General features: G+C 38.8%; 2 protein-coding genes and 2 long non-coding RNA genes across 4 annotated transcripts in view; 2 read left to right on the top strand and 2 right to left on the bottom strand.

The window, feature by feature from the left end:
- Nucleotides 1–24,383, top strand: part of LOC309659003 (uncharacterized protein) — a 162,358-nt gene that overhangs the window by 123,515 nt on the left and 14,460 nt on the right. The gene's annotated exons all lie outside the window — the stretch shown is intronic.
- The window catches only part of LOC309659059, a 98,715-nt gene that overhangs the window by 61,136 nt on the left and 13,196 nt on the right, over nt 1–24,383 (top strand). Inside the window, exon 2 of the long non-coding RNA XR_014262554.1 lies at nt 5,542–5,591. This is a non-coding gene — a long non-coding RNA (uncharacterized lncRNA). The remainder of the gene's footprint in view (nt 1–5,541; nt 5,592–24,383) is intronic.
- On the bottom strand, nt 1,340–5,535 carry SPZ1 (spermatogenic leucine zipper 1). Its single transcript, XM_082458219.1, has one exon. It carries the CDS (start codon nt 4,278–4,280, stop codon nt 3,165–3,167), a length of 1,116 nt encoding a protein of 371 aa, XP_082314345.1. The 5' UTR covers nt 4,281–5,535; the 3' UTR covers nt 1,340–3,164.
- Nucleotides 11,653–20,239, bottom strand: LOC309659046. Its single transcript, XR_014262541.1, has 2 exons — nt 13,265–20,239; nt 11,653–13,229 (listed from the first exon to the last, which is right to left on the bottom strand). It is a non-coding gene; the product is annotated as an uncharacterized lncRNA (long non-coding RNA).

A 24,383-nucleotide genomic window follows, 5' to 3' on the forward strand; every position in this document is an offset into this window, starting at 1 on the left:
CTAAGTCCAGTGTCTCCAGCTTTATAACCCAGAGGAGTCTCCCAATCCCAGGTCTTACCCCCAATTTAAAATGTTAACACACATCTCTAAAGTTAGGTAAGTCTTTTGAACACTTATTATCTATACGGTTGGAAAATATCTTCTAGAGCTTGCTTGTAGTCCAGGATCTCAAGTTTCCATAAAATTTGCTTAGAATGCCCTAACTGTGCAGAAACAAAAATATTTTCTCTCCACCTCACAATGTTCCAAAAGTAATTCTTCTTCTGCCTGGGCAACATGGTTATCCAGCTAAAAACCTCAGTTCCCAGTTGCTTTCAGATAGGTGTGGCCTTGTGACTGAGTTCTCACCAATGGAAATTTTACTTCTGGGTACGGTGCTACATCAATCTAAAGTTGAAACTATGACTACCTTGAGTTTGTATTGTGTGCAACAGATGTTGCATACTGCAGTGTTTCTCTAAAAAATTTGAAAATCCTGCAGTTCTCTTGTTTGTTGTGGTACCAGGGGAACATCAGTGCACAGATGAGGAACTAGAAAGTTAGCCCCTTAACATTTGACAGATAAATGATGCTGACAGAATTTGTTAGGTAATGCATATGAACAAGCTGAAATACAAGAAGTGATTGTTTGGTTCAGCTATGTTGTAGTTTCTCATTTCATTCATTTAGCATCTCCTATGTGAAATTCCTGTTTGGAAATGGAATAAGACAAAGTCTGAGGCTAGAGGGAACACTCATTTTCTTGAATGTAAAAAAGTGAGGGTTAGTTGCATAACCAAATGGGCTTTTTCAACAAATGAGAAATGAGTTACTAATTCTCTCAGTTTTCCTCTACGTGAGAATTTATTGATTTCACCTTCATTCCTAAAGGATATTTTCACTGGGTAAATAATTCTGGGTTGACATTTCTTTCAGTTCTTGAAAAATTTTCATTTCCTTCTAGCCTCTGAGGTTTCTGATGGGAAAGTCACTGTCATTTGGATCATTGTTCCCCTACATCGAATGAGTCTTTTCTCTATAACTGCTTTCAAGATTTTCACTTTGTCTTTAGGTTTCAGAAATTTGATTATGAATGCCTTGAACTTCTTTGAATTTATACTATTTGAAGTTCACTCTGTTTCTTGAATCTGTAGGTTTATGCCTTTCACTAAATTTAGAGAATTTTCAGCCATTTTTTTGATGAATACTTTTTCAGCCCACATTCTACCTTTTTTGGGGGGACTCTGATGACACCAGTGTTAGATCTATTTTTATTCCAAGTATCTTGAGACTGTGGGTTTTTTTCAGCCTATTTTTTCTGTTGGTCAGAATGGGTAATTTCTATTTCTCTATCTTCATGTTCATGGAATCTTTCCTGTGACCTCAACATTCTACTACTGAGCACATTCATTGAGTTTATTTTACAAATTATATTTTTCATTTCTACAGTTTCCATTTGTTTCTTCTTTATATTTTCTGTTTCTTTGCTGAGACTTTCTATTATTTTTGTTTTTTCAAGTGTGCTTGTAATTGTTCAATGAAGCATTTTTATAATGACTGCTTAAAATTCTTGTCAGATAATTCCAACATCTGTGTCATCCCATTGTTGGCACTTGTTGATTGTCTTTTCTCATTCAAGTTGAGATTTTCCTGATTCTTGATATGAGTGAGTTTTCTATGTTTTCCGGACATTTGGGGCATTGTGCTTTGAGACCCTGGATCCTAGCTAAATCTTCTGTTTTAGCAGGCTTTAGCTATGCTGTGCCAGCAGGGGAAGGGTATAGAAATCTAGGCTACCTATGTGGCCTTCACTGACATTTTACTCCGCTGGGAGAAGGGGCTCAGGGAGGAGCACCTTGTTACCATCAGGTGGGAGTGGAACTCCAAGGTCCTTCTCTGCCACCTCTGTATGTACCACCCTAGAAGAAAGAAGGAGGAGTGCTTCATTACTCCCAGGCAAGTGTGAAAGTCTAGTGTCTCTGCTCAGTATTTGCTGATGGGGCTGAGAGTGGAGGCATGGCATTTTTTATGCAGTTTGGCCAGAGTAGGGCAGTTTTTTAAAAAGGTTTCTGTCTTGCCAGACTGTTTCCTCACCCCTTAGCAAGAGAACGCAGGCTTGTGGGGGTGGGTGCACGTGCATTTTTTGTCTAAATGCATTGGCATTTCTGGGTTATCAGCTCCCAGCATATATAAGAGACAAAAAGAAAACTCAGGGAACTTAACACTATGCTGTTCTTTAAGTCTCAAGGTCCCTGGCCAGTACATCTCCTTCTCTCCGTCTTTCAGGGTCTTCTTACATTCATTTTATACATAATGTCCAGGGTTTTTAGCTTATTTAATGGAGGAATAGGGAGAAATGATTCTGCTCCATCTTTTCTGGAACCAAAAAGTTCAGCTCACTTAACAGAAGATACTGCTTTTTTCCCTGAATAACTCTACTGCCCCCACCTGGAGTAATGAGAGGAATTTTTCCAGCACGGAACAAAATCTAGACACACATCTATTCTCCTAAAGAAGCCAAGGTGTCCTTCCCCAAGGGCCTCTGCTGCCTGGTATGCCCACCATTTACTAGTTGAGGAGCAAGAGAGGAATATTAGTAACAGTAGATCCAGGGAATAGGGAGATTTATGAGAAGAGAAAAGCTGTTTAGGGGTGGCTCATCAGCTTTTAATTTTTTTTTAACTCAACTACTGCCTACACTTCAGTGGATAATATCAATAAATAGGAAAAGGAATATGCATTTGAAAAGGAAGCTTTAAAGGTTCACAGTTAAAGTGTTATATACTTTTTTTCCCCAGAACTTCCTCCCCAAGACAATGATTAAATAAATAAAGAAAAAAAAAAACCCTTTCCTTTGTTTGCTGTGGTTTTTATTCAGATCTTTACTTATTTGGACCTGTAAATTCTCACTTTTGGTTTAAGTGTCATAGGATCTCTATCTAATAACTACAAAAACAGATTGTAAAGATGACAAATGTGACCAAAAGTTGACACTGATGATCATTAAAGACCAAACTTACCTAACCACTGATGTAATGAATGATGTTAAATGTTAATCTTCTTGTTCTATAGCTATTTCTTGGTTGAACCGAAAGGTCTATCCTAGGTTTGATGATTGACATGCCTGGAGCTGGATATACTGTAGTTTTTTGAAGAACTGCCTTTTCTTCTACTTTTGGTATTTTCTAACTTAGGCTGCTTGCTGGCCTCTTTTTTCCTACGAGAGCTCTTCTTGCAATATGAGTATTGAACAAATTATTACGAGCTTTCTTTTTATGACAAACATCCAGGCTTCTATAGAATTGGTCTCCTTTTTGAAACATTTCTTGCATGTTTTGCTTATGTATTTTGACCTTCTCTGCCTCTGATAGCTTCTGTTCTTTCTTGTTCTGCTCATAGTTTATCTGAATTGGCTCCCCTTGTAGAGGTCCCTCTTTCTGATGATGGAGTTCCTTGAGAAGCTCTACTCTCTGCTCTAAGATTTGGCATTCATTCTCCAGCAAAGCTGCAATCAAATGCAGTGAATATGTGTTTTGTTTCAGTTTCCTCACTTGTTCTTCCAGCTCATGCTTAGCGGACATCCCATTATTCGTTTGAGTTGGGAAATGGGTGCCATTATTTTCAAGAGTTTTGCTTTCTGTCTGAGATTTCTGATAGGATTTTATTAGTTCACTGAGCTCAGTATGTTGCACACTCCAGTGTTTTGCTTCCTGTAGTAATTGCTCCATGTTGTCCCTCAGTTTGATATTTTCTTCTTGAACAAGAGGGAATCTGTGCTTTGCTTTTTCCTTACTTAGTTGAGTTTCATGAAGGGCTCTTTTTTCTTCTGAACAATTTACCAAATCCCTTGCACAACCTTGCATGGTGTCCTTGGAGTTCTGGTTTTCCAACATCATCTCCTGTTTCTTTGAGTTCTGTTCTTTCCCTAAGTCCCAACTAGCAAGCAGCTTTTCCAATAGTACTTTATTTATTTTATCAAGTTCTCTGATTTTTTCTTTAAGTTCTGACACATCCTCAGAGATATTGGTTTCCTCAAAAGATTCTTTTGTTTCTATGACCTTCTCTTCATAACTTGTCATATGTTTAACAATATCTTTAATTTCTTTTAAGAGGTTTTCAAACTTCTTTGCAATTCGTTGTTCAGTTGCTTCATGGTCACTATTTTTTAGGGAAGGGAGAGAACTGCAAGAAACAGGAGGAAGTGATCCAATTTCAAATAAGGCAATGATAATCCTAGGGTCCAAAGACTCTTCATTGAGATCAGGAGACTTAAGCGTTTTGGAGAGGGTGGGCACTTCCATCTCAGGCTGAATTAGTAGGGTTGATGACTAGGGCATGAGCAAAGCAGAAAACCTTAGAGATTCCAGGAAGGGAAGGTGGTGGTCCTCTGTGCAAATGGGTAGAGAATGTGGAACTAAGCAGAACTCAGAGACCAGAGTTAAGGTCTGAAACCAGGAAGATGATGTTCAGGTGGAAAGTAACATCTTACACAACTTGAGAAGGAGGGTGGGAAAGGGGACCAGGAGCTAGGGCTCCATCTCTCCTCCTCCAGGCTTCTGGTGTTTATTCCCTGATCCTGGCAACCAGGTCTTTATTCTATCACTGCACCATTGTGGCCTGTCCCCAGATTCTGTTTCCTTTGAGTCACAATAGAAACCTCTTAAACTCCCACCCGGTGACTCAAAGCCTAAAGCTACTCCCCACTCCAGAAAGATCTCTACACCAGTCCTTCCCTTCCTTCCTTTTCTAGGTTTTTATTCATCTCATTCAGTGACTTTCATATTCATCATATTCATTGACTTTCCCCTCATCCCCACCATACACAACCTGTTCTCAACTGTGGTATGTTTTTCTAACACTTAAGTGCATGGCTGAGAGAAGTCGTCCCTGGTGAGGGTCCCCATTCTTTCATTGCACCTGGATCCCTTATTGGTCCCATTCTAGGAGAGATGCTACTGCAAAAGAAAGTCATCCTTACAAAATAGAACCCAAAAAGTGCTGCAATCTTTCTGTGATTTTAGGGAAATAACATCAGGAATCGCTCCATTAAAAAATATTCTAATGCAGTAAGAGAATATCTGAATGGTTTCTTAACAACACAATTACAAATTGAGACTTTTCTTGGCTTGGAATGCAGGCATCCTTTTTTTTAAAATAAATGTTTATTTATTTATTTATTTATTTATTTGGCTGAGCCAGGTCTTAGCTGCGGCACGTGGGATCTTCATTGCCGCATGCAGGATCTTTAGTTGCGATATGTGGGCTCTTAGTTCCCTGACCAGGGATCAAACCTGGGCCCCCTGGATTGGGAGCGTGGAGTCTTAGCCACTGGATCACCAGGATGCCCTGAATTCAGGCATCCTTTAAGACAGGCTTAGTAAGCTTGCTCCTGAATCATTTACATCAGGGGATATAAAACTTTAATTACTCTTTACAAGAACTTGTTTAAAATGGCATAATTTACCTAAAGTATTTGAAACAATGAAATCCTATAGTGGCTTATAGAAAAGTAATTGAAGAGTATTAAACCAAGTGTACTCACTCTTCTCTCTTTGTCCTTAGGAGTCAGGGCCTTGAGAATATTAAGTTCAACCAAAGAAAACATTCCTTAGGTGAGACTTTTTCTTGGCCTTCAAAATCTTGCTAGCAGGCACTTTACTAACTAGAAGTTTGCTTCTAATCTTAAGGGAAAACTCATTATCTAGCAGTTTGTTTTTTTTTTTCCTTAGAGAAGAGAAATTTACATTTTTTTTCTTTCACAGCTCCCAACTCACTTTGACTTTAGTTTCCCTGAGTGTCACGCTCAGCTTCCAGCCAGCTGGGCTCAGAGCCATCACCTCATGACCATCCACAGATGCAGTTGTGATGGTCTTGTTTTTTACTTGAAGAAGGAACACTTTTCTGACCCACACACAATGATACCACAGAGGCTAGAGATTGCCCTTATGCTTTAAATCCATCTCATAAGATCCAACTTTGATTGATATTTTGGTTTTTCCCTTTGACTCAAGCCATCATTTAAGATACTTTTTAAATCTCCAGGACAAGGAAACTTTTTTTTTCCTGATTTGGTAATTAATTTCTAGCTTTATTGTGTTGTAATCAGGAAATATAATATTCCTACTTTTGAAATTGATATTTTCTCTTTGGCCTAATAGATTAACAATGTTCATGTATATTTTATGGATACTTGAAAGAAACTGAATTCTCTATTTTCTTCTTGTGCTTGCAGTTTTTTTTATGCTTTTGGACATAAATCTGATATTACCCTGTCTTTGATTTTTCTGGAAACTGGTTTGAAGGTAGCTTGGTCAAGATACCATGAGAATTCTCTTTTCATCAAAAGGGGATTTAAATATTTCCTTCCTCCCTACAAATACAATGAATTTCAAATAAAATTTCTGTTAATTTTACTGAAATTTGAGTTTACTGTAGATACTGAAAAGCCACCAGAGTGGTCTTCTTTTCTTTATTGACCCGTAAGCCCAGTGGATAACTATGAATGTTAAACACATTTGGATTGTCTTACAATTGCTATCTACTAAGTGTCCTTAGCTTAATGACTTAAAAAAAAAAAGAAATGTGAAAAAGAAGAGCAAAAAGCTCTTAGAAAACATGCATAGAATTTTCTCTCTTTTTAAAACCAGTTTGCCTTAACAAGAATAGAAATCATATCAAAGGGTACATGATATCAACATGTCTTATTTCTGGTGATGTTAACCTTGGTCACTTCATTAAGTGATATCTGCTGAATTAAACTACTATAAAGTTACTATCTTTCCCTTTATAATTAATAAACGTCCTGGGGAGGATGTTTTGAGACTAGGAAATTATCCTGTTTCTCCTCAAACGTTTGCTTATACAGTATAATTTTAGTATACAGAAGTGAATCTTGCCTGCAGCAGTTATTACAGTGGTAATCTAATGGTGATTTTCTATTTCTCTCATTCCTTTTATATTTATTGATTAGAGTTATTTTGTAAAAAATAGCTGTCTCTTTTCCTGTATTTACATCTCCATTTTATTCATTCATTCATTCACCTATGTATTTATATATGTATGGACTCACAGATATTTTATTTCGGGGGGGGTTATAATTGAATACTATCATTTTCTTACTCAACTGTGTGAATAATTTTAACATGATGGATTTTTTGGTACAATGAAGTATATTTTTATTTCGTGTAATTCTTCTACTTGCTCAGTAGTTTTTTGTTTTGTTTTGTTTTTGTTTTTGTTTTAACCAAGGTATAATGATAGCTCAGTAATGATGGCTATTCAAGGGTTAGAGTCTTTATATTTACAAGGCATTCTATGCAGGGTGTGATTTTAAACATAATGCCGTATGACTGCTTTTATAGGTATTATTGTACGTGTGTAGCCATTTTAGAGGAGAAATTGTCTGAAAATGTGAAATTTTCAAACAAGCAAAATGTAGATGTAGCTGGCTATGTCTATTAACACTTTTCCTCAGTCTGTCTTCTCTTTGACCACCAGGTGGTGCTGTGGGCTTTGAAAATTGCCATATAACCTCCCCCTCCCCCCACCAGTTCCCCCTGCCCCCTTTTTTTAAGTATAGAACTCTAGAATGAGTGGAACGATGGAGATAGTCTCATCCACAGTCTTATTTTATCAGAGTTTTAGAGTGGAGATTCTAAGTGACTTGCCCAAAGTTACAGCTAGTTATGATGAGAGCTGGAATTAGAGGCCACTCTCCTGCCTTAACTCGTTAAACTTGCCCAGGAAGCCAGGTAGACTGTGGAAGAATTTTTCAATTTCTGCTAAGCGTTTAGTAGAAAAAGGGTTACGTGGAAGAACAGGTTTTCACAGCTGCTGAGACTGGCTTGTTTTACAAGAATGTTGGCAAACAAACCTACATAATGCAAATGGTATTTTTACTGATGAAAATGGAAAATGTGACCAGAGACTCGCAAGACTCTAACCTTGTCCACATTTCCCTTAGCAGCAGTATTCAAGTATTGGCTAATTCAATGTTGGCAGTGACCTTATAGAACAAAACTGCTGCAAATAATGACAGTGGTTGTATGCAGGGAAAAATTTAACAAAAAAAGTGCAAAACTTAACACTCGGCAAACTACAACGTATTGTTGAAAGAAATTAAAGATCTAAAGTGGAAAACCTCTCATGTTCATGGATTTGAAGACTTGGTATTGTTAAGATAGCAGTACTCCCCAAATTGATCCACAGACTCAACACAATCTCTGTCAAAATCCCAGCTGCCTCTTTTGCAGAAATCAACAAGTTGATCTTAAAAATCATGTAAAAATTCAAGGGATCCAGAATTGCCAAAACAATCTTGAAAAAGAAAAACAAAGTAGGAGGACTCACATGACCTGATATCAAGACTTATTCTAAAGATATAGGAATCAAGACAGTGTGGTATTGGTGAAAAGATAGACACATAGATAGATGGAACAAAATAGGAAGCTCAGAAATAGATTCATACAACTATAGTCAACTGATTTTTATCAAAGATAGAAAGGCACTTCAACAAATGGTGCTGGACAAATTGGACATCCATATGAAAAAAAAGCAATAAATTTTGACACTCACACCTTACAAAAAAATTAACTCTAAATGGATTTTATACTTAAATGTAAAATGCAAAACTAAAATTTATAGAAGAAAACAGGAGAATATCTGTATGACCCTATATTTGATGATTAGTTTTTGGATATGACGCCAAAAGCATAACCCACAAAAGAAAAGTTTGATAAATTGGAATTTCTCAAAATTAAAATATTTCATTCAGTGAAAGATACTGCTGAAGTGAGTGAAATGACAAGCCACAGACTGGGAGAAAATACTTGTAAATCACATATGCAATGAAAGATTTGTACCCAGAATACATAAAAAACTCTTAAAACTCAACAATAAGAAAGCAAAAAACTCAATTTTAAAACTGGACAGGAACTTCCCTGGTGACCCAGTGGTTAAGAATCCTCCTGCCAATGCAGGGGACACGGGTTCGAGCCCTGGTCCGGGAAGATACCATGCCGTGGAGCAACTAAGCCCGTGTGCCACAACTACTGAGCCTGTGCTCTAGAGCCCACGAGCCAGAAATACTGAAGCCGGCGTGCCTAGAGCCCGTGCTCTGCAACAAGAGAAGCTACCACAATGAGAAACCTGCGCACTGCAACGAAGAGTAGCCACCGTTCGCCGCACCTAGAGAAAGCCCGCGCGCAGCAACGAAGACCCAACACAGCCAAAAATAAATAAATAAATGAATAAATTTATTTAAAAAAAATAAAAATAAATAAAACTGGACAAAATACCTAACCAGAACACTTCACCAAAGAAGATATATGGATGGCAAATAAACCATTGAGCATAAAAAGATGCTCAATATAATTAGTCATTAGGGAAGGCAAATTGCAAAACAATGAGATGCCATGACATACCATTTGAATATTAAAAAAAAAAAACTCTGACAATAGCAAATGCTGTCAAAGATCTGGAACAAGAGCTGTGGGAAAGCGAAAATGATACAGGCACTTTGGAAGACAGTTTCTTATAATGTTAAACATGGACTTACCATATGACCTAACAATCATGCCCCTAGGTATTTACCCAACTGAATTAAAAACTTATGCCTACACAAAAACCTGCATGTGAATGTTTTTAGCAGCTTTATTCATAATCACCAAAAATTGGAAGCAACCAAGATGTCCCTCAATAGGTGAATAGATGAACAAACTGTGGTATACATGATGGAAAACTATTCAGCAAGAAAAAAGGAACATGCTATTCATCCACAAAGTTACATAGATGGATCTTAAATGCATTTTGCTAAGTTGAAAGAACCAGACTGGAAAGGCTACATATTGAATGATTCCATTCATGAGACATTCTAGAAAAGGCAAAACTGTAAGGATGGAGAACAGATCAATGGTTTCCAGAAGAAGGGGTTAACTAGGGAAAGTACAGAGTATCTCTAGAGTGATAGAATTAACCTGTATGGTACTGGAGTGATAGATATATGACTGCATTTCTCAAAACTTACCAGCACAGAGTGAACTGTAATGTATAAAATTTTTTTTAAATCAACCAAGAGGTCAGAAGACACAAGGGGTGAAACGCAGATTGTGACAATGCTTAATGACTTGCCTCCAAAGAGTAGAGTGTGGAAAGAGAGAGCAAAAGTAACTTTACAGTGAAGAAAGCTGGCAAACTCTATCTGTGCCTATTAACATCAGTGTTGAGTCATGTCAATAGCATGTACCCCTTCAGTGACTGAAGTTAACATCACCAGTAATGGGGCAAATAAAATTTTCTGTGCCTCCAGAATGCAGTGAGAAAGACACACCATCACTTCTGTGGTATTCATGGCTAGAAATGCATAATCTCAATCTGAACATGAGAAAATATCAGAAGAACAAAAATTGAAGGACCATTCTGTGAAATAAATAGACTATACTCTTCAAAAAGCTCAGAGTCATGAAAGCAAAGAAAGACTGGATTTGTTTGAAGGGGATTAAAGAGGCATGACAATTAAATGCAACATGTGATCCTGGACTGGATCCTGAACTGAAAAAAAAACTGACCTTTAAAAGACATGAAACTAAATTTGAATACAGTTTCTAGGTTGGAACCCAGGCATCAGTACTTTTTAAACCTCCCAGTAGATTTCCATTTCCAAGTAGAGTCCTTCCTCTGTTTGTTTTTTTTTAATGAATAGATTTAATTTTTATTTATATATTTTAAAATAAAAATTGTATATATATTTAAGGTGTACATCATGATGATTTGATATACATATACATGGTGAAATAAGTACTAGAGTCAAGCAAATTAATATATCATCTCCTCACATAGTTAGCATTTTGTCCAGTGAGTGCACCTGATATCTATTCTCTTAGCATATTTTCTGGTTGACACAGTATTATTAAGTATAGTCATCATGCTTATACATTAGATCTCTAGACTTGTTTGCCCTGGTTTTCAGTTAGAACTCAATGCTTGCCCAATTAGACCAAGCAGTTTCCAACTCCTGCATATGGTGTTTGAGAATCCCTAGGATGCTCTGAAGACAGATTGTCAAGATGACATGCTATAAACCCAACACTGGCATACCTTTATGGTAATTGATAAGACTAATGATTATATAACTACGTTAAAAGAATTGCACAGAACTTGAATGATGTAAATAACTAATCTTCCCTCACAATGATGTTTCTTGGTCATCAATTCTGCCTTTTTTCTTAATTTTTAAAGACAAGCTTCTATCTCTAGAGCAAAAAGGGCAAACAGTGAAATGGAGCCAAGAATAAAGTTAAGAAGAACCTGAGTAGCTTGTCTCTAGGTGTCAGATTTCAGCTGTTTTGCCTATCAGGATACCAGGCCTTTTCACCTCCTGAAAGACCAGGCTTTTTACCAGCTACATTGCACTATTTACATCTCTACAAAATAAAAAAGAACACTGAGTCCTTACCCATCCTCCAGCTAAAGCCCCATCTCTCTTGTCTTTCCAAGCAAAGGGCTGAACACTATTTTGGTTTCCTCACTCCTGCTCACTCTTCAAACCGCTAGAATCTGCCTTCTTGCCCCAGTACAAAGCTCACTGTTTCTACTGAGATTCCGTCGTTTTTCTTGAATAAATGCTTTTTGGATTCTTGCAAGCCTTTGGTTAATTTCCAAGTTCTAAAAAGTTGATTTTGACTTTTTTTTTTTTTTGGTCATTGATCTTGTTGCTTACATGGAGGAGTGGATTTTCAGAGGTCCTTATTCCACCATCCTTAATCTAAAACCACTCATCATCTTCCCCCTAAGCCCCAAACTGCCCTTCCTGCTTGGTTTCTTGTCTCCTTAAATGGTAACCACAGAGTTTCATAAACCAGAAATCTGGAAATCATCTTTGACTCCCCCCGCCCCCTCCCTTCCTCCCTCCCTCCTCGGATCCAATCAAACACCAAATCCCAATCATTCCACTTTCTAAACTTCTCTCAAGCCCATCTCTTTCTTCTCAACCCCACTGTTATTACCAAGATCCCATTACCATCCCCTCTCCCTTTAACCCCCGCCTCTAATGGGTTTCCTTCCCACTCTATAGCCTCCATTATACTACATGCATATAGATCATTTAAAAGTGCAGAATAGGGACATCCCTGGGGGTCCAGTGGTTAAGACTCTGTGCTCCCAATGCAGGGGACGAGGGTTCGATCCCTGGTCAGGGAACTGAGAGTCCGCATGCTGCTCGGCCAAGTAAAATAAAATTAAAATAACAGCTTTACAGGGACTTCCCTGGTGGTGCAGTGGTTAAGAATCTGCCTACCAATGCAGGGGACACAGGTTTGAGCCCTGGGTCGGGAAGATCCCACATGCCGCAAAGCAACTGAGCCTGTGTGCCACAACTACTGAGCCTGCGCTCTAGAGCCCGCGAGCCACAACTACTGAAGCCCACGTGCCCTAGAGCCCGTGTTCTGCAACAAGAGAAGCCACCGCAATGAGAAGCCCGCGCACGGCAACGAAGAGTAGCCCCCACTCGCCGCAACTAGAGAAAGCCCGTGTGCAGCAAGGAAGACCCAACACAGCCAAAAATAAATAAATAAATAAATAAAAATGTGGAATAGTGGAGGATAAGAGTTCAGGCTTGGGACTCAAGTTGATATGGGTTCCTATGCCAATTTTGCTATTTAGTAGCTCTGGGTGTTTGGGCAAATGATTTATCCACTTTGTGACTCAGTTTCCTCATCTCTAACATTGAAATAACATTGATTCTTAACTCATAGAATATTTATGAGGATCAAGTGAGAAAAATCCTAGTATTTATTACATTGACAGACATGTGGTAAGGACTCAACATATGATAGTAATATGTTATTAAGACTAAAGTTTCAACTTTTTAACGTGACTCATAATGTACAATAGCATCTGGTAGGGGTTTACCCTTCTACCGTCTTCACTTATAACTCCCTGCTTACCTTATTGGAGCCATTAGAAGTTTTATTTTCTCATATATATGAGAACACAGGATGTTCTTTCTCAGCTCTCACCTCTCAGCTCTCAGCCTTCAGACACGCAGTACTCTCCATCTGAAACTCCTGCTGTTTCTCTAACACAACAAACACGCTTCTGGTTCAGCGCCTTTGCACAGCTATTCCCTCTGCCTGGGAGGATCTTTCCCAGATCTTCACACGGCTCGCTCCTTTTTTCCACTCATGTCTCTACGCAAATGTCACCTCCTTATGCAGCCTTCCATGATCGCCATATGTAAAGTGGTGCTCCCGTGACTACTCCTTCAATCTGCTTAGTTGTCCTTTGTAACCCTATCCCTACCTGGCATTATATGATTAATTTCTTTTTTACCTACGTGTTTTCTCTGTTAAAATGTAAGCTCTACAAAGGCAAGATTTTTGTCTTGTTCTTTGTTGTATTTCTGACATTTGTAAAATCCCTGACTCATGAAAGATACCTAAATATTTGTGGAATGAATGAATACATGTGAGATCATGGTGAGTTTCCCTGGTAAGATTTACTGATGAAGCTCTACCAAGATGCAGATAAGAAATAGATACTAGTTCAGATGCCTGAAATGGCCTCCTAGGATCAGCTGTGGGACCAATGACGGACACAGGTTCACTTTTACAGATCTATGCCATTAAGACAAGAGTAAGAGATTCCAGGTAGAAACAATACCAATAAAATAGAGGCTTTCACTAGTTTCAACGGGTGGACCAAAAGACTGATCTTGGATTAGTAACTCTCTCTTTGAAAGTTTCTATCATTACGGTATTCCTGGGGTTGGCTGGACATTCACTGACTTTTGAAAAATTATTGTCCTTTGATGCACACATATTAATATCGGTCTTGGGCTAGCAGCTTGCCTCTTCTCGCTAGAGCTCATTCTGCAGTATGTGCAATCAGCCAGCTGTCATGACCTTTCTTATCATGAAGAGAAATCTGGGTTTTGTAAGATCTTTGTTTTCTGTACTTCATCCTCCACTTCTTGAATTTTCTGCTTATGGAATCTTACTTACTCTCTAGCTGGTATTTCTGCTCTCTCTCTTCCTTTTCTTATTCTTCCTGAAACAGCTTCTTTGGAAGAATGCTGCCTTTCTGCCCAAGAGTTTATTAAGAATATCAGCTTTCTGATGCAAAGTTTTGTAGTCATTTTCCAGTAGAACTTTGGCTTAAATAAGTCAGCAAGATTCGTGTTCCAACATCTCTGTTTTCCAGCCCTTGACGAGTTAGCATCTCAGCATTTAGTTTAGATTGGAAATGGCCTTTATCTTTTTCAACTATTGTTAACAAAGGCTCCTTTCGTGAGCCATCTATCATCTGTTTTTAACTTCTCAGTCTGGTCACCTGCCAGCTATTTCAGCTGCACAATACCATTACTCAAAACCTGCATTTCATTTTCTTTGTGAGCAAGAGCACTTGCTGTGTCTTTCTGGAAATTTCTGACGATGTTTGATTGTATCACTCAGCTCCTTTCAGTTTTCTGCTCCCAGTTGTAAGTGTCCAAGTCTCTTAAGTCCAGTATATTCTTTTTTAACCCTTGGGAATCCAGGTTTTGTCCCTTTACTAAAATTAACTTCATTAAAGGCTCTTTTCAACTCTGAAAGTTTGCAAAAGTCCTTGTAAAAATGAGTAATATGTCCACTGAGTTCTTGCATTCTAATATTTTATCCCGGTTTTTATATTCCTGTTCTTGGGGCCTAAAATAACAAGTGGATTTACCCCTGGCCTTTGATTTGTTCCTTCAAGCCCTTTGATTGCATCTTTAAGGCCATTTCCTCAAAGAGATTCTTATTTGTATCTTGGGTTCCCCCAAAAACATCTTTGTAGCTTTGATCAGTTGATAATCTGACAACTCTAAGAGTTTCTTTTTTCCCCCAAGAGGCTTTTAAATGTCTGCACAGTGTGCTGCCAGTCATTTCATATCTTTTTCTCTTTATGGACAGAAGCATTCCCCCTGGAAAATGCCAAAGTAATTACTTCTTAGTAAGACAGTTACGCTTATAGATTTCCAAGGCACTTATTGAAAATCAGGCTATGGAGACTGCAGTGGGGTACCGTGATGAGGCAGAGAAGAGAGAATGCTGAGGCCAGCAGGCGCCAAAGATAGGAGCTTCGGCCCAGAACGGGCAGTGAGTATACCAGATGAAGCAGATTCCTGGCAGAGCCAGTTGAGAAGAAAAGTCCAGGAAGAGCTGGAGCTCAGGATTCATTGGTCCCCCAGGACCTCCTGCTGTACAGCGTCTGGCTCTGACACCCAGATCTTAATTCCAGAATCAGGCAGGGCTGGTCCATCTCCAGATCTTATCCCAGCCCTGCTATAGTCAGACTCTCTCCTCAGCAGTACAGGTAGCCCAGTGGCACCTGTGTAGGAATTAGAAACAGACACTCCTTCCAGGATACTGTCCTGCTATCTGCCTCAAGATGGTTGTAATAAATGCACAAATCCACAATGAGTATGATGTGACTGGTACCCACGAAGTCACGCCATCGCCAACCCGCACAATCAGACAGAGTGGTCTGCCCTTCCTGCACCCTGCGGTGGGACCTCCTTCTCCAGAGGCCCCTCGGGCTTCTCTAACTCCCTACGCTAGAATGATCCTAAAAATAGGTATCGCTTTCCTTCTGGGAAGGTCTCCAGTTCATTTAACCCCTCTGCTGACCTCCTTTCCTCCAGCCTCTGCCGCTATTGCTACTTGAGATAAAAGGTAAATCCCCGAGGTTATGAGTGTCCATAGAAGCCCAAAATATTTAAAGGAGATAGTTAAGCTCCCATAAGAAATTGATGGTTTAATATTAGAAAATCTATCAGTGTAATTCAACCATCCTTGAATTATTTTGGAATCATGTTCTTTTTAAATACACTATTGGACTGGATTTGCATATGGTTGTTTTTTGTTTTTTGTTTTGGCTGTGTTGGGTCTTTGTTGCTGCACGATGGCTTTCTCTAGTTGCAGGCAAGCGGGGGTTACTCTTCGTTGCGGTGCGCAGGCTTCTCATTGCGGTGGCTTCTCTTGTTGCGGAGCACGGGTTCTAGGCATGCAGGCTTCAGTAGTTGTGGCACACAGGCTTAGCTGCTCTGCTCAAGCGGGATTTTCCAGGACCAGGGATCGAACCCATGTCCCCTGCATTGGCAGGCGGATTCTTAACCACTGTGCCACCAGGGAAGTCCCTTGCTTATGTTTTATTTGGGACATTTCCATCTATGTTTTTAAATCACGTTTTAAGCACAAAAGAGAACTTATTAGCCTATTTAACTGAAAATTCCAGTGTTTATAAGTGAGAATGATTTTTAAATTTCTCTTTTTGTGCTGACCTTGTCAGCACCTGGTTTTGGTGTCACAATTAAACAACTGTTTTAAAATGAGTTGTGTAACTTTCCTTCTTTTCTGTTCTCTGAAATAATTTGTATAAGATGAAGATTAGCTGTCCTTTGAAGTTTTATTAAACAAACCTCTAAAAATACCAGAGTGAACTTCCACTTGGGCAGGAGTAAATGTTTTTAAAATTATATAACTGTCTTGCTGAGGTGGCCAAAAAAAAAAAAAATCAAAAGAGAAAGGAAAGTAGGAATTTAGAAAAAACAAGAAACCATATTCTTCCTTCAGGGCATATTCAAATCCTCATAAACTTAAATTTCAGTTTTGACAGTTGAGTCTAATGCAGGAGGATAGGTGACAAAACCCATCTCAGAGTCTAATAGAAGACTTCTCTATAAATCTGGGTCTGCAAAATGCTAAGCTCTTTGTGTAAGGGTAAAGTAGAAATAAGTGCACATCACGCAGGGGGCCAGTAAGGAAGCTTGCTTATCTTGATCTTGTTGCTGAGTGGAGAGAGACAGAAATGACTTCTTCAAGAATTTAAAACCAATTTTGGTGGGGCACAAGGCTGCCTGGAGTAGAGTATATTTTCCAGTCTTCTTAGCAACATGATGTGGTCATGTGACTGTAGGTTCTGGCCAATGGAATGTAAGTGAAAGTGATGCTTGTGTTTCATCCAGGACTTTTCCATGTATGTTCATAAATGAGATTGATTTTTAATGTTCTTAACTTGGGCTGACCTTGTCTGGTTTGAGAGTTCTCAGAAAGGGAGGAAGGTATTGAGGTAGCCAACTAGCAGTCTCTGCTGTCCTGGTACAAGAGGTGAATGAGACATGGAACGGGGTGTCACAGAAACAGAATTTTCACATGAGCAGGAAGAATGCTTCTTCTTTAAGGAAGATCCCAGCCCTGGGATTGTCTAAGTTTCAGCTACGATAGCTGCCTTGAAAAAGAATAGCTGCTGAATTAGTGATGGAATGTGAAGGGAGATGAAGTGAATTATTTTTGTCTTCACTGCAAAGTCATCTGGAGCATTTTGTGGGCTAGAAGTGGGGGGAGTTTGGGGTTGAGTTACTCAGAAAGGAGAAAAAAAAATGTAAGTGTGTTTGTCTGTGTAAGACAGAGATCCAAAACAATTTAAATATTTCTTGAATGATCTCTTTTCCTGGATGTGCTTGTCACAGCTCTTATTTCAAATAGGCCTGAATTCAACCTAAATCCTGTCTTCTGCCTTCCTCAGTTCCTCCTCTCATTTGTCTTAACCTGCATCTGTGCCCCTCAAAGGCATTTCATATTAACTGCTAATCAGTGCCTTGCTCTTGAGCAAACCAGGCCTCCCCCGTTCACACTGGCAGAGCCCTGGGCTCAAGGCCACAGTGCTGGTCTGAGCTGGAGTGGAGCAGTTTGATGAGTTCCTTTATCTGGGAGGAACTGCTGACATAAGGACTCCATTCAAATACCAGCAAAAAGTAGAAAATAAAATATGCATAACCCCACCTTCCAACCCCACTGAATTCCACTGGTCCAGATACATGCCTTATTTTCCTATCACTAGGTTGGATCCTGTGAACACCTACATGTTTGTCAATGTTCTACGTTATTAGTCCTCAAATCTCTTTGCTAGTATTGATCTCAGAGAGGCAGCAGCAGTGAGCGGTGGCTTGAAGCAGGATCTTAGTTCCCTGCCCAGGAATTGGACCTGGGTAGCCTGGATGAAAACCAGGAATCCTAGCCACTAGGCCAGCAAGGGCTAGAGGCTGGAAGCAAATTTTTCCTGGCTCTTACCCCATTGAAAAATGCATTTCTCAAGAAGGCAAAAATGGTAAAAACAAGTACAAAGTTTATGACTAGAGACACAGCACAACAAGTGGGAGAGCACACAGAGAAACAGTTTGTTTAGTTAAGACAGAAGCAAGGCAGAGATGCCCACCTGGACAGAGAGGGTGTGGGCGTCCTCCCTAATGAGGAGTGCAGTAAAGAGGCCGTTAGGTCATTTATATAGGGCAGTTCTTCCAGGTCTTTGTTTAACCTTTGGCCAATCATCTGGTTTCTTTTCCCACACCTGACCTGCCCTAGGGCCCTCCCCAACATGCGTGTGCAACTTTTTTCCAAGGTGGATTCCAGCCCAAAGGGCTTTGGGGGGCCTTGGCATCGTCTATTCTGGGGTGGTGCCTCCTCCTTTTTGACCCCCAAGGAGCCTTGCTGTGCATGTGCAGTGTCTCCCTTGCCCCAAGGATGGGAACTATGTGACCTCTTGATGCTTTACTCAAACAAGGTTTAGCCCCTCTCTGCTCCTGCCGTGACTGTTATCTTCAAGTGTCCTCAGGAGACAAAGCCTGGAGGCTGGTTGTAAATATCCAACCTGGAGCCTACTTATCTCCTGTCTCAGGAAATGCAAACAGTAGGCTAGTTGTAAGTGTCAGGCCTAAGGCCCATCTTTTTCTCGACAAGAAATGTAAACAGGAGGCCAGTTATAAATACCTAGCCTGGAGCCCATCTACCTCCAGCCTCAGAACACTGCACATAAAAGTTTTTTAAAGTATGTATTCCCTCACACATTTCTAGTTTGACAGCTAAAATTTCTCATCAAATTTCATTTAAGTACATAGGATATTATTCCTGCATGTTAAAGTTTTGACATAGATTTAACTGTTACATCATTCTTTTAAATGTATCCAATAGGCTCTAAACACTATAGTGATTTTTATATGTACCACCATTCACTTAAAAAATATACAAACAAGCTTCTCTTTAACAATGGGAAATTTTGTATCACTCCTTACCCTTGTATTTGTATTTCCAATCCACCCCCTCCCCAGAATTTTATCCTAATGTAACATGTATTTATGCTTGAAAGTTTTTTTAATCAATTCTCATAATTCTTTGCAACAAAAATGTATGTATAAGTTGAAATATTCATTTTAATTTCCTGTGACCATAAAGATCTAAGTCTTATAAGTTACAATTATTAGTGGTATAAAATTGAAATGTTATACTTATTGAAAGAGCTTTAAAAAAATACTGATATAGTTTTTGTAACCTTGTAAAATAAATAACTGTGTCAGCGTGGCTCATACGAATCATGACTTCTACTTGGAGTCAATGCCCTTTTTGTCCCATACAACAGGGGTCAGGGGCATCGAGAGCATTGGTGAAGCAGCATTTCCTAAAAAAAACTGCTCCTCTGTGGTCTCAGGGGTTTTCCTCTAAGTTATTTGTTCTTTAGAGTTTGAGGCTGGCACTTTTTGTTTTGACCAGAAGGTGTCAGGCAAAGACAACTCTGGCAAGACTGTCACTTGTGAAGGGGGAGGTAGGAAAGGGGAGCTATATGAAGCTAGGCACAGTACATTTGGACATTAGGGATCTGGAAACAGACTCTTTAAATTATCTGTACCTTGTATACATCTTGAATAGTGCAACCAGGGTGAAGACCATGCCTTAGAAGAACAGTTCTCAAACTCAGGATCCTTGTGCACTCTTAAAGATTGTGGAGAACAACAAATAGCATTTGTTTATTTGGGTCATAGCTATTTACTGTATCAGTAATTAATACAGATTTTAAATGTTTATGTAATTCATTTTTAAAAATAATAAATCCATTGCATGTTAGCAAAAATAACAAAATTTTTGTAAAATAACTATCTTCTACAAAACAATTACTATTTTACATTTTTAAAGACCTTTTTAATGTTTGCTTAATAGAAGACAGTTAGATCCTCATATCCGCTTCTGCTTTCAATATTTTGTGGTATACTGTTTTGGCTGAAGGATATAAAGAATATTTGAACTCAGAAAGATATATATTTGGAAAAGGGAGGACCTCCTAGTAGCCATGAAGGGGTCTCAGGGACTCCTAGGTGTCCTCAGACCACATTTTAACAACCACTGACCTAGAAAAATATATGAACTTCTTACCCAGAAGATACATACAAACCTTATGAGCATGAATTTTTATAACAGCATTGTTTTTTTTGTTTTTTTGTTTTTTAAAAGGAACTCCTTTATTTATTTATTTTTGGCTGTGTTGGGTCTTCGTTTCTGTGCGAGGGCTTTCTGTAGTTGCGGCAAGCGGGGGCCACTCTTCATCGCGGTGCGCGGGCCTCTCACTCTCGCGGCCTCTCTTGTTGCTGAGCACAGGCTCCAGACGCGCAGGCTCAGTAGTTGTGGCTCACGGGCCTAGTTGCTCCGCGGCATGTGGGATCTTCCCAGACCAGGGCTCGAACCCGTGTCCCCTGCATTAGCAGGCAGATTCTCAACCACTGCGCCACCAGGGAAGCCCAACAGCATTGTTTTTAATAACCAAAAACTGGAAATAAGACATACCCAGTAAGAGTAGAATAGGTAAACAAATTGTAGTATATTCATACAATTAAATATATATTAGTGAAAATGAATGAAAACAGCTAGATGTATTAAAATGGATCACAAAATCGCAATGACCAAGAGAAGTCTATAATAATACATACAGTATGATGCCATTTTTGCAAAGTTCAAAAACAGGCAAAACTAAACTAGTTGGAGATGCATACAATGGTAGTAAAACTATAAAGAGAGGCAAGGAATGTGAGTATTTCCAGGGTGGAGAAAGGAAGATATTACTGAAGACAGGCACAGGGAACTTTTATAGTACAAAGTTTCATTTTTTCATTTGGATGGAGGTTACATGAGTGATGGCTTTATAATTACTCTTTAAACTGTACATATATGTTTATATACTCACTATAGCTATTTTTAATTTTACAATAAAAAATATATCGTTTGCAATAACAATACAAAACAAAAGGACTCAAGATTATGTTTAACAAAAAACTATGTGGAGAGAATGATATAATTTTAATGAAAGTTAATAAAAAGACTCAAACAAATGGAGAAATATATACTGTATCCTTGAATAGGAAGTCATTCTTGTAAAAATGTCAATTCCTTGCAATCTACAAAGTCAATGAAATTACAATAAAAATTCCAACAGGCTTTTCATGAAACTTTATAAGGTGATTCTCAAATTTACATGGAAGAGCAAAAGGCCAAGAACAGTTAAGACATTCCTGAAGAAGGGGTGGGACTTAATCTACCATACATCGATACTTATTTGGAGGGCAAAGAATTTTAGAAAGCATATACAGTGCAAGGATAGACAATTAGATGAATGGATTGTAGTGAAGAGCCCAGGAAACAGATCCATACATATATAAAAAACTTGATTCGTGACTTAGAGAGTATTGCAGATGAATGGGAAAAGAACAGACTATTCAATAACAACAAATATCTGAAAAAGAAATAAAGAAAACAATTCCATTTACAATAGCATCAAAAACAAACAAAAAACTTAGTAATAAACTTAACCAAGGAGGTGAAAGATCTGTACACTGAGAACTATGAGTTTGATGAACAAAAATGAAGAAGACATAAATAAATGGAAAGATATCCCATGTTTATCAGAACAATTAATATTGTTAAAATGTCCATAATACCCCAAACTGTCTATAGATTCAATGCAGTCTCTTTCAAAATTCCAATGACATTTTTACAGAAATAGAACAAACAATCTTAAACTTTGTATGGAACTATATAAGACCTTGAATAACCAAAGCAATTTTGAGAAAGAACAAAGCTGGAGGCATCACACTTCCTGGTTTCAAACTGTGTGGCAAAGCTTTAGTATTCAAAACAGTATGATAGGGCTTCCCTGGTGGCGCAGTGGTTGAGAATCTGCCTGCCGATGCAGGGGACACGGGTTCGAGCCCTGGTCTGGGAAGATCCCACATGCCGTGGAGCAACTGGGCCCGTGAGCCACAATTACTGAGCCTGCGCGTCTGGAGCCTGTGCTCTGCAACAAGAGAGGCCGCGACAGTGAGAGGCCCGCGCTCCGCGATGAAGAGTGGCCCCCGCTTGCCACAGCTGGAGAAAGCCCTCGCACAGAAACGAGGACCCAACACAGCCAAAAATAAATAAATAAATAAATTTAAAAAGTAAAAAAAAAAAACCAGTATGATATTGGGACTTCCCTGGTGGTGCAGAGGCTAAGAATCCGTCTGCCAGTGCAGGGGACACGGCTTTGAGCACCCGTGTGCCACAACTACTGAGCCTGCGCTCTAGAGCCCACAAGCCACAACTACTGAGCCCACATGCCACAACTACTGAAGCCCATGTGCCTAGAGCCCGTGCTCCACAACAAGAGAAGCCACCGCAATGAGAAGCCCACGCACTGCAAGGAAGAATAGCTCCTGCTCGCCACAACTAGGGAAAACCCGCATGCAGCAATAAAGACCCAACACAGCCAAAAATAAATAAATAAATAAATAAATAAAAAACAGTATGGTATTGGCATAAAAACATACACAGAGACCAATAGAACAGAGTAGATAGTCCAGAAATAACCCCATGCATTTATGGTCAACTAATACTTGACAAGGAAGCCAAGAATACTCAATAGGGAGAGAATTGTCTCTTTAATAAATGGTGCTCAGAAAACTGAATAATCACATGCAGAAGAATGAGACTGGGACCCTGTCTTACACTCAAAAATAACTTGAAATGGATTAAAGACTTAAACATCAGATCTGAAACCATAAAACTCCTAGAAGAAAAAGTAGGGGAAAATCTTGACATTTGTCCTGGCAATGATTTTTTAGAAATGACACAAAAAGCACAAGCAACAAAAGCAAAAATAAATAAGTGGGACTAAATAAAACGAAAAAGCTTCTGCACAGCAGAAGAAACAATTAACAAAATGAAAAAGCAATCTGCACAATGGGAGAAAATATTTGCAAACCATCCATCTGATAAGAGGTTAATATCCAAAATTTATAAGGGACTTATACAACTCAATAGCCAAAAAACAAAAACAAAAACGAAAACCAAAAATCAAAGATCTGATTTAATAATGTGCAGAGGATTTGAAATGACATTTTTCCAAAGAAGATATACAAATGGCCAGCAGGCACATAAAAATTGTTCAGCATCACTAATTATCAGAGAAATGCAAATCAAAACCACAATGAGTTATCACCTCAATCACTTCACACCTGTTAGAATGACTGTTATCAAAAGAGAGAGACAGCAAGCATTAGTGAGAATGTAGAGAAAAGGGAACGCTTGTACATTCTTGGTGGGAATGTAAGTTGGTGCAGCCACTATGGAAAACAGTATGGAGGTTCCTCAAAAAAATTAAAAATAGAACTATCATATGATTCAACAGTCCCACTTCTGAGTGTATGCCCAAAGGAAATGAAATCAGGATGTGGAAGAGATATCTGCACTCCCACGTTCATTGCATTCATCACAATAGCCAAGATATGGGAACAATCTAAAATTGTCTATCTACAGATAAATAAAGATGATACAGAATATATATACAATGGAATATTATTCAGCCATGAAAAAGAAGGAAATTCTGCCATTTGCAACAACATGGATAGACCTTGGGGGCATTATGGTAAGTGAAATGTCAGAGAAAGACAGACACCGTATGATCTGGATTATATGTGGAATCTAAAAAAGCTGAATTCATAGAAACAGAGAGTAGAATGGTGGTTGCCAGGGGCTGGAGGGGTGGGAGAAATGAGGAGATATTGGTCAAAGGGTACCAACTTCCAATTATAAAATGAATAAGTTCTGGGGACCTAATGTACAGCATGGTGACTATAGTTAACAATACTGTATTATATACTTGAAAGTTGCTTAAGAGTATGTTCCCACCCTACATAGTCAAAAGGTTAATTATGTGAGGTGATGGAGGTGTAAACCAACCCTATTATGGTAATCATTTCACAATATATACATGTATCAAATCATCACATTATATACCTTAAACTTACCCAATGTTATGTGTCAATTATATCTCAATAAACTTGAAAAAAAAGAAAAAAAGAAAGCGTAAAGTATATAATAAAGAGCATAGGGACAATTCATTGGCCATATTGGAAGAAAATTAGATCCCTACCTGGAACCATATGAGAAAATAAGTTACAGAAGAGAGATTAAAGACTGAAAGCAATATTATAAAACTTTAAAAATATATACAACGGGCTTCCCTGGTGGCGCCGTGGTTAAGAGTCTGCCTGCCAGTGCAGGGGACACAGGTTCGAGCCCTGGTCTGGGAAGATC

The sequence above is a fragment of the Balaenoptera physalus genome (assembly GCF_965194825.1).
Source record: "Balaenoptera physalus genome assembly, chromosome: 3".
NCBI classification, from domain to species: Eukaryota; Metazoa; Chordata; class Mammalia; order Artiodactyla; family Balaenopteridae; genus Balaenoptera; species Balaenoptera physalus.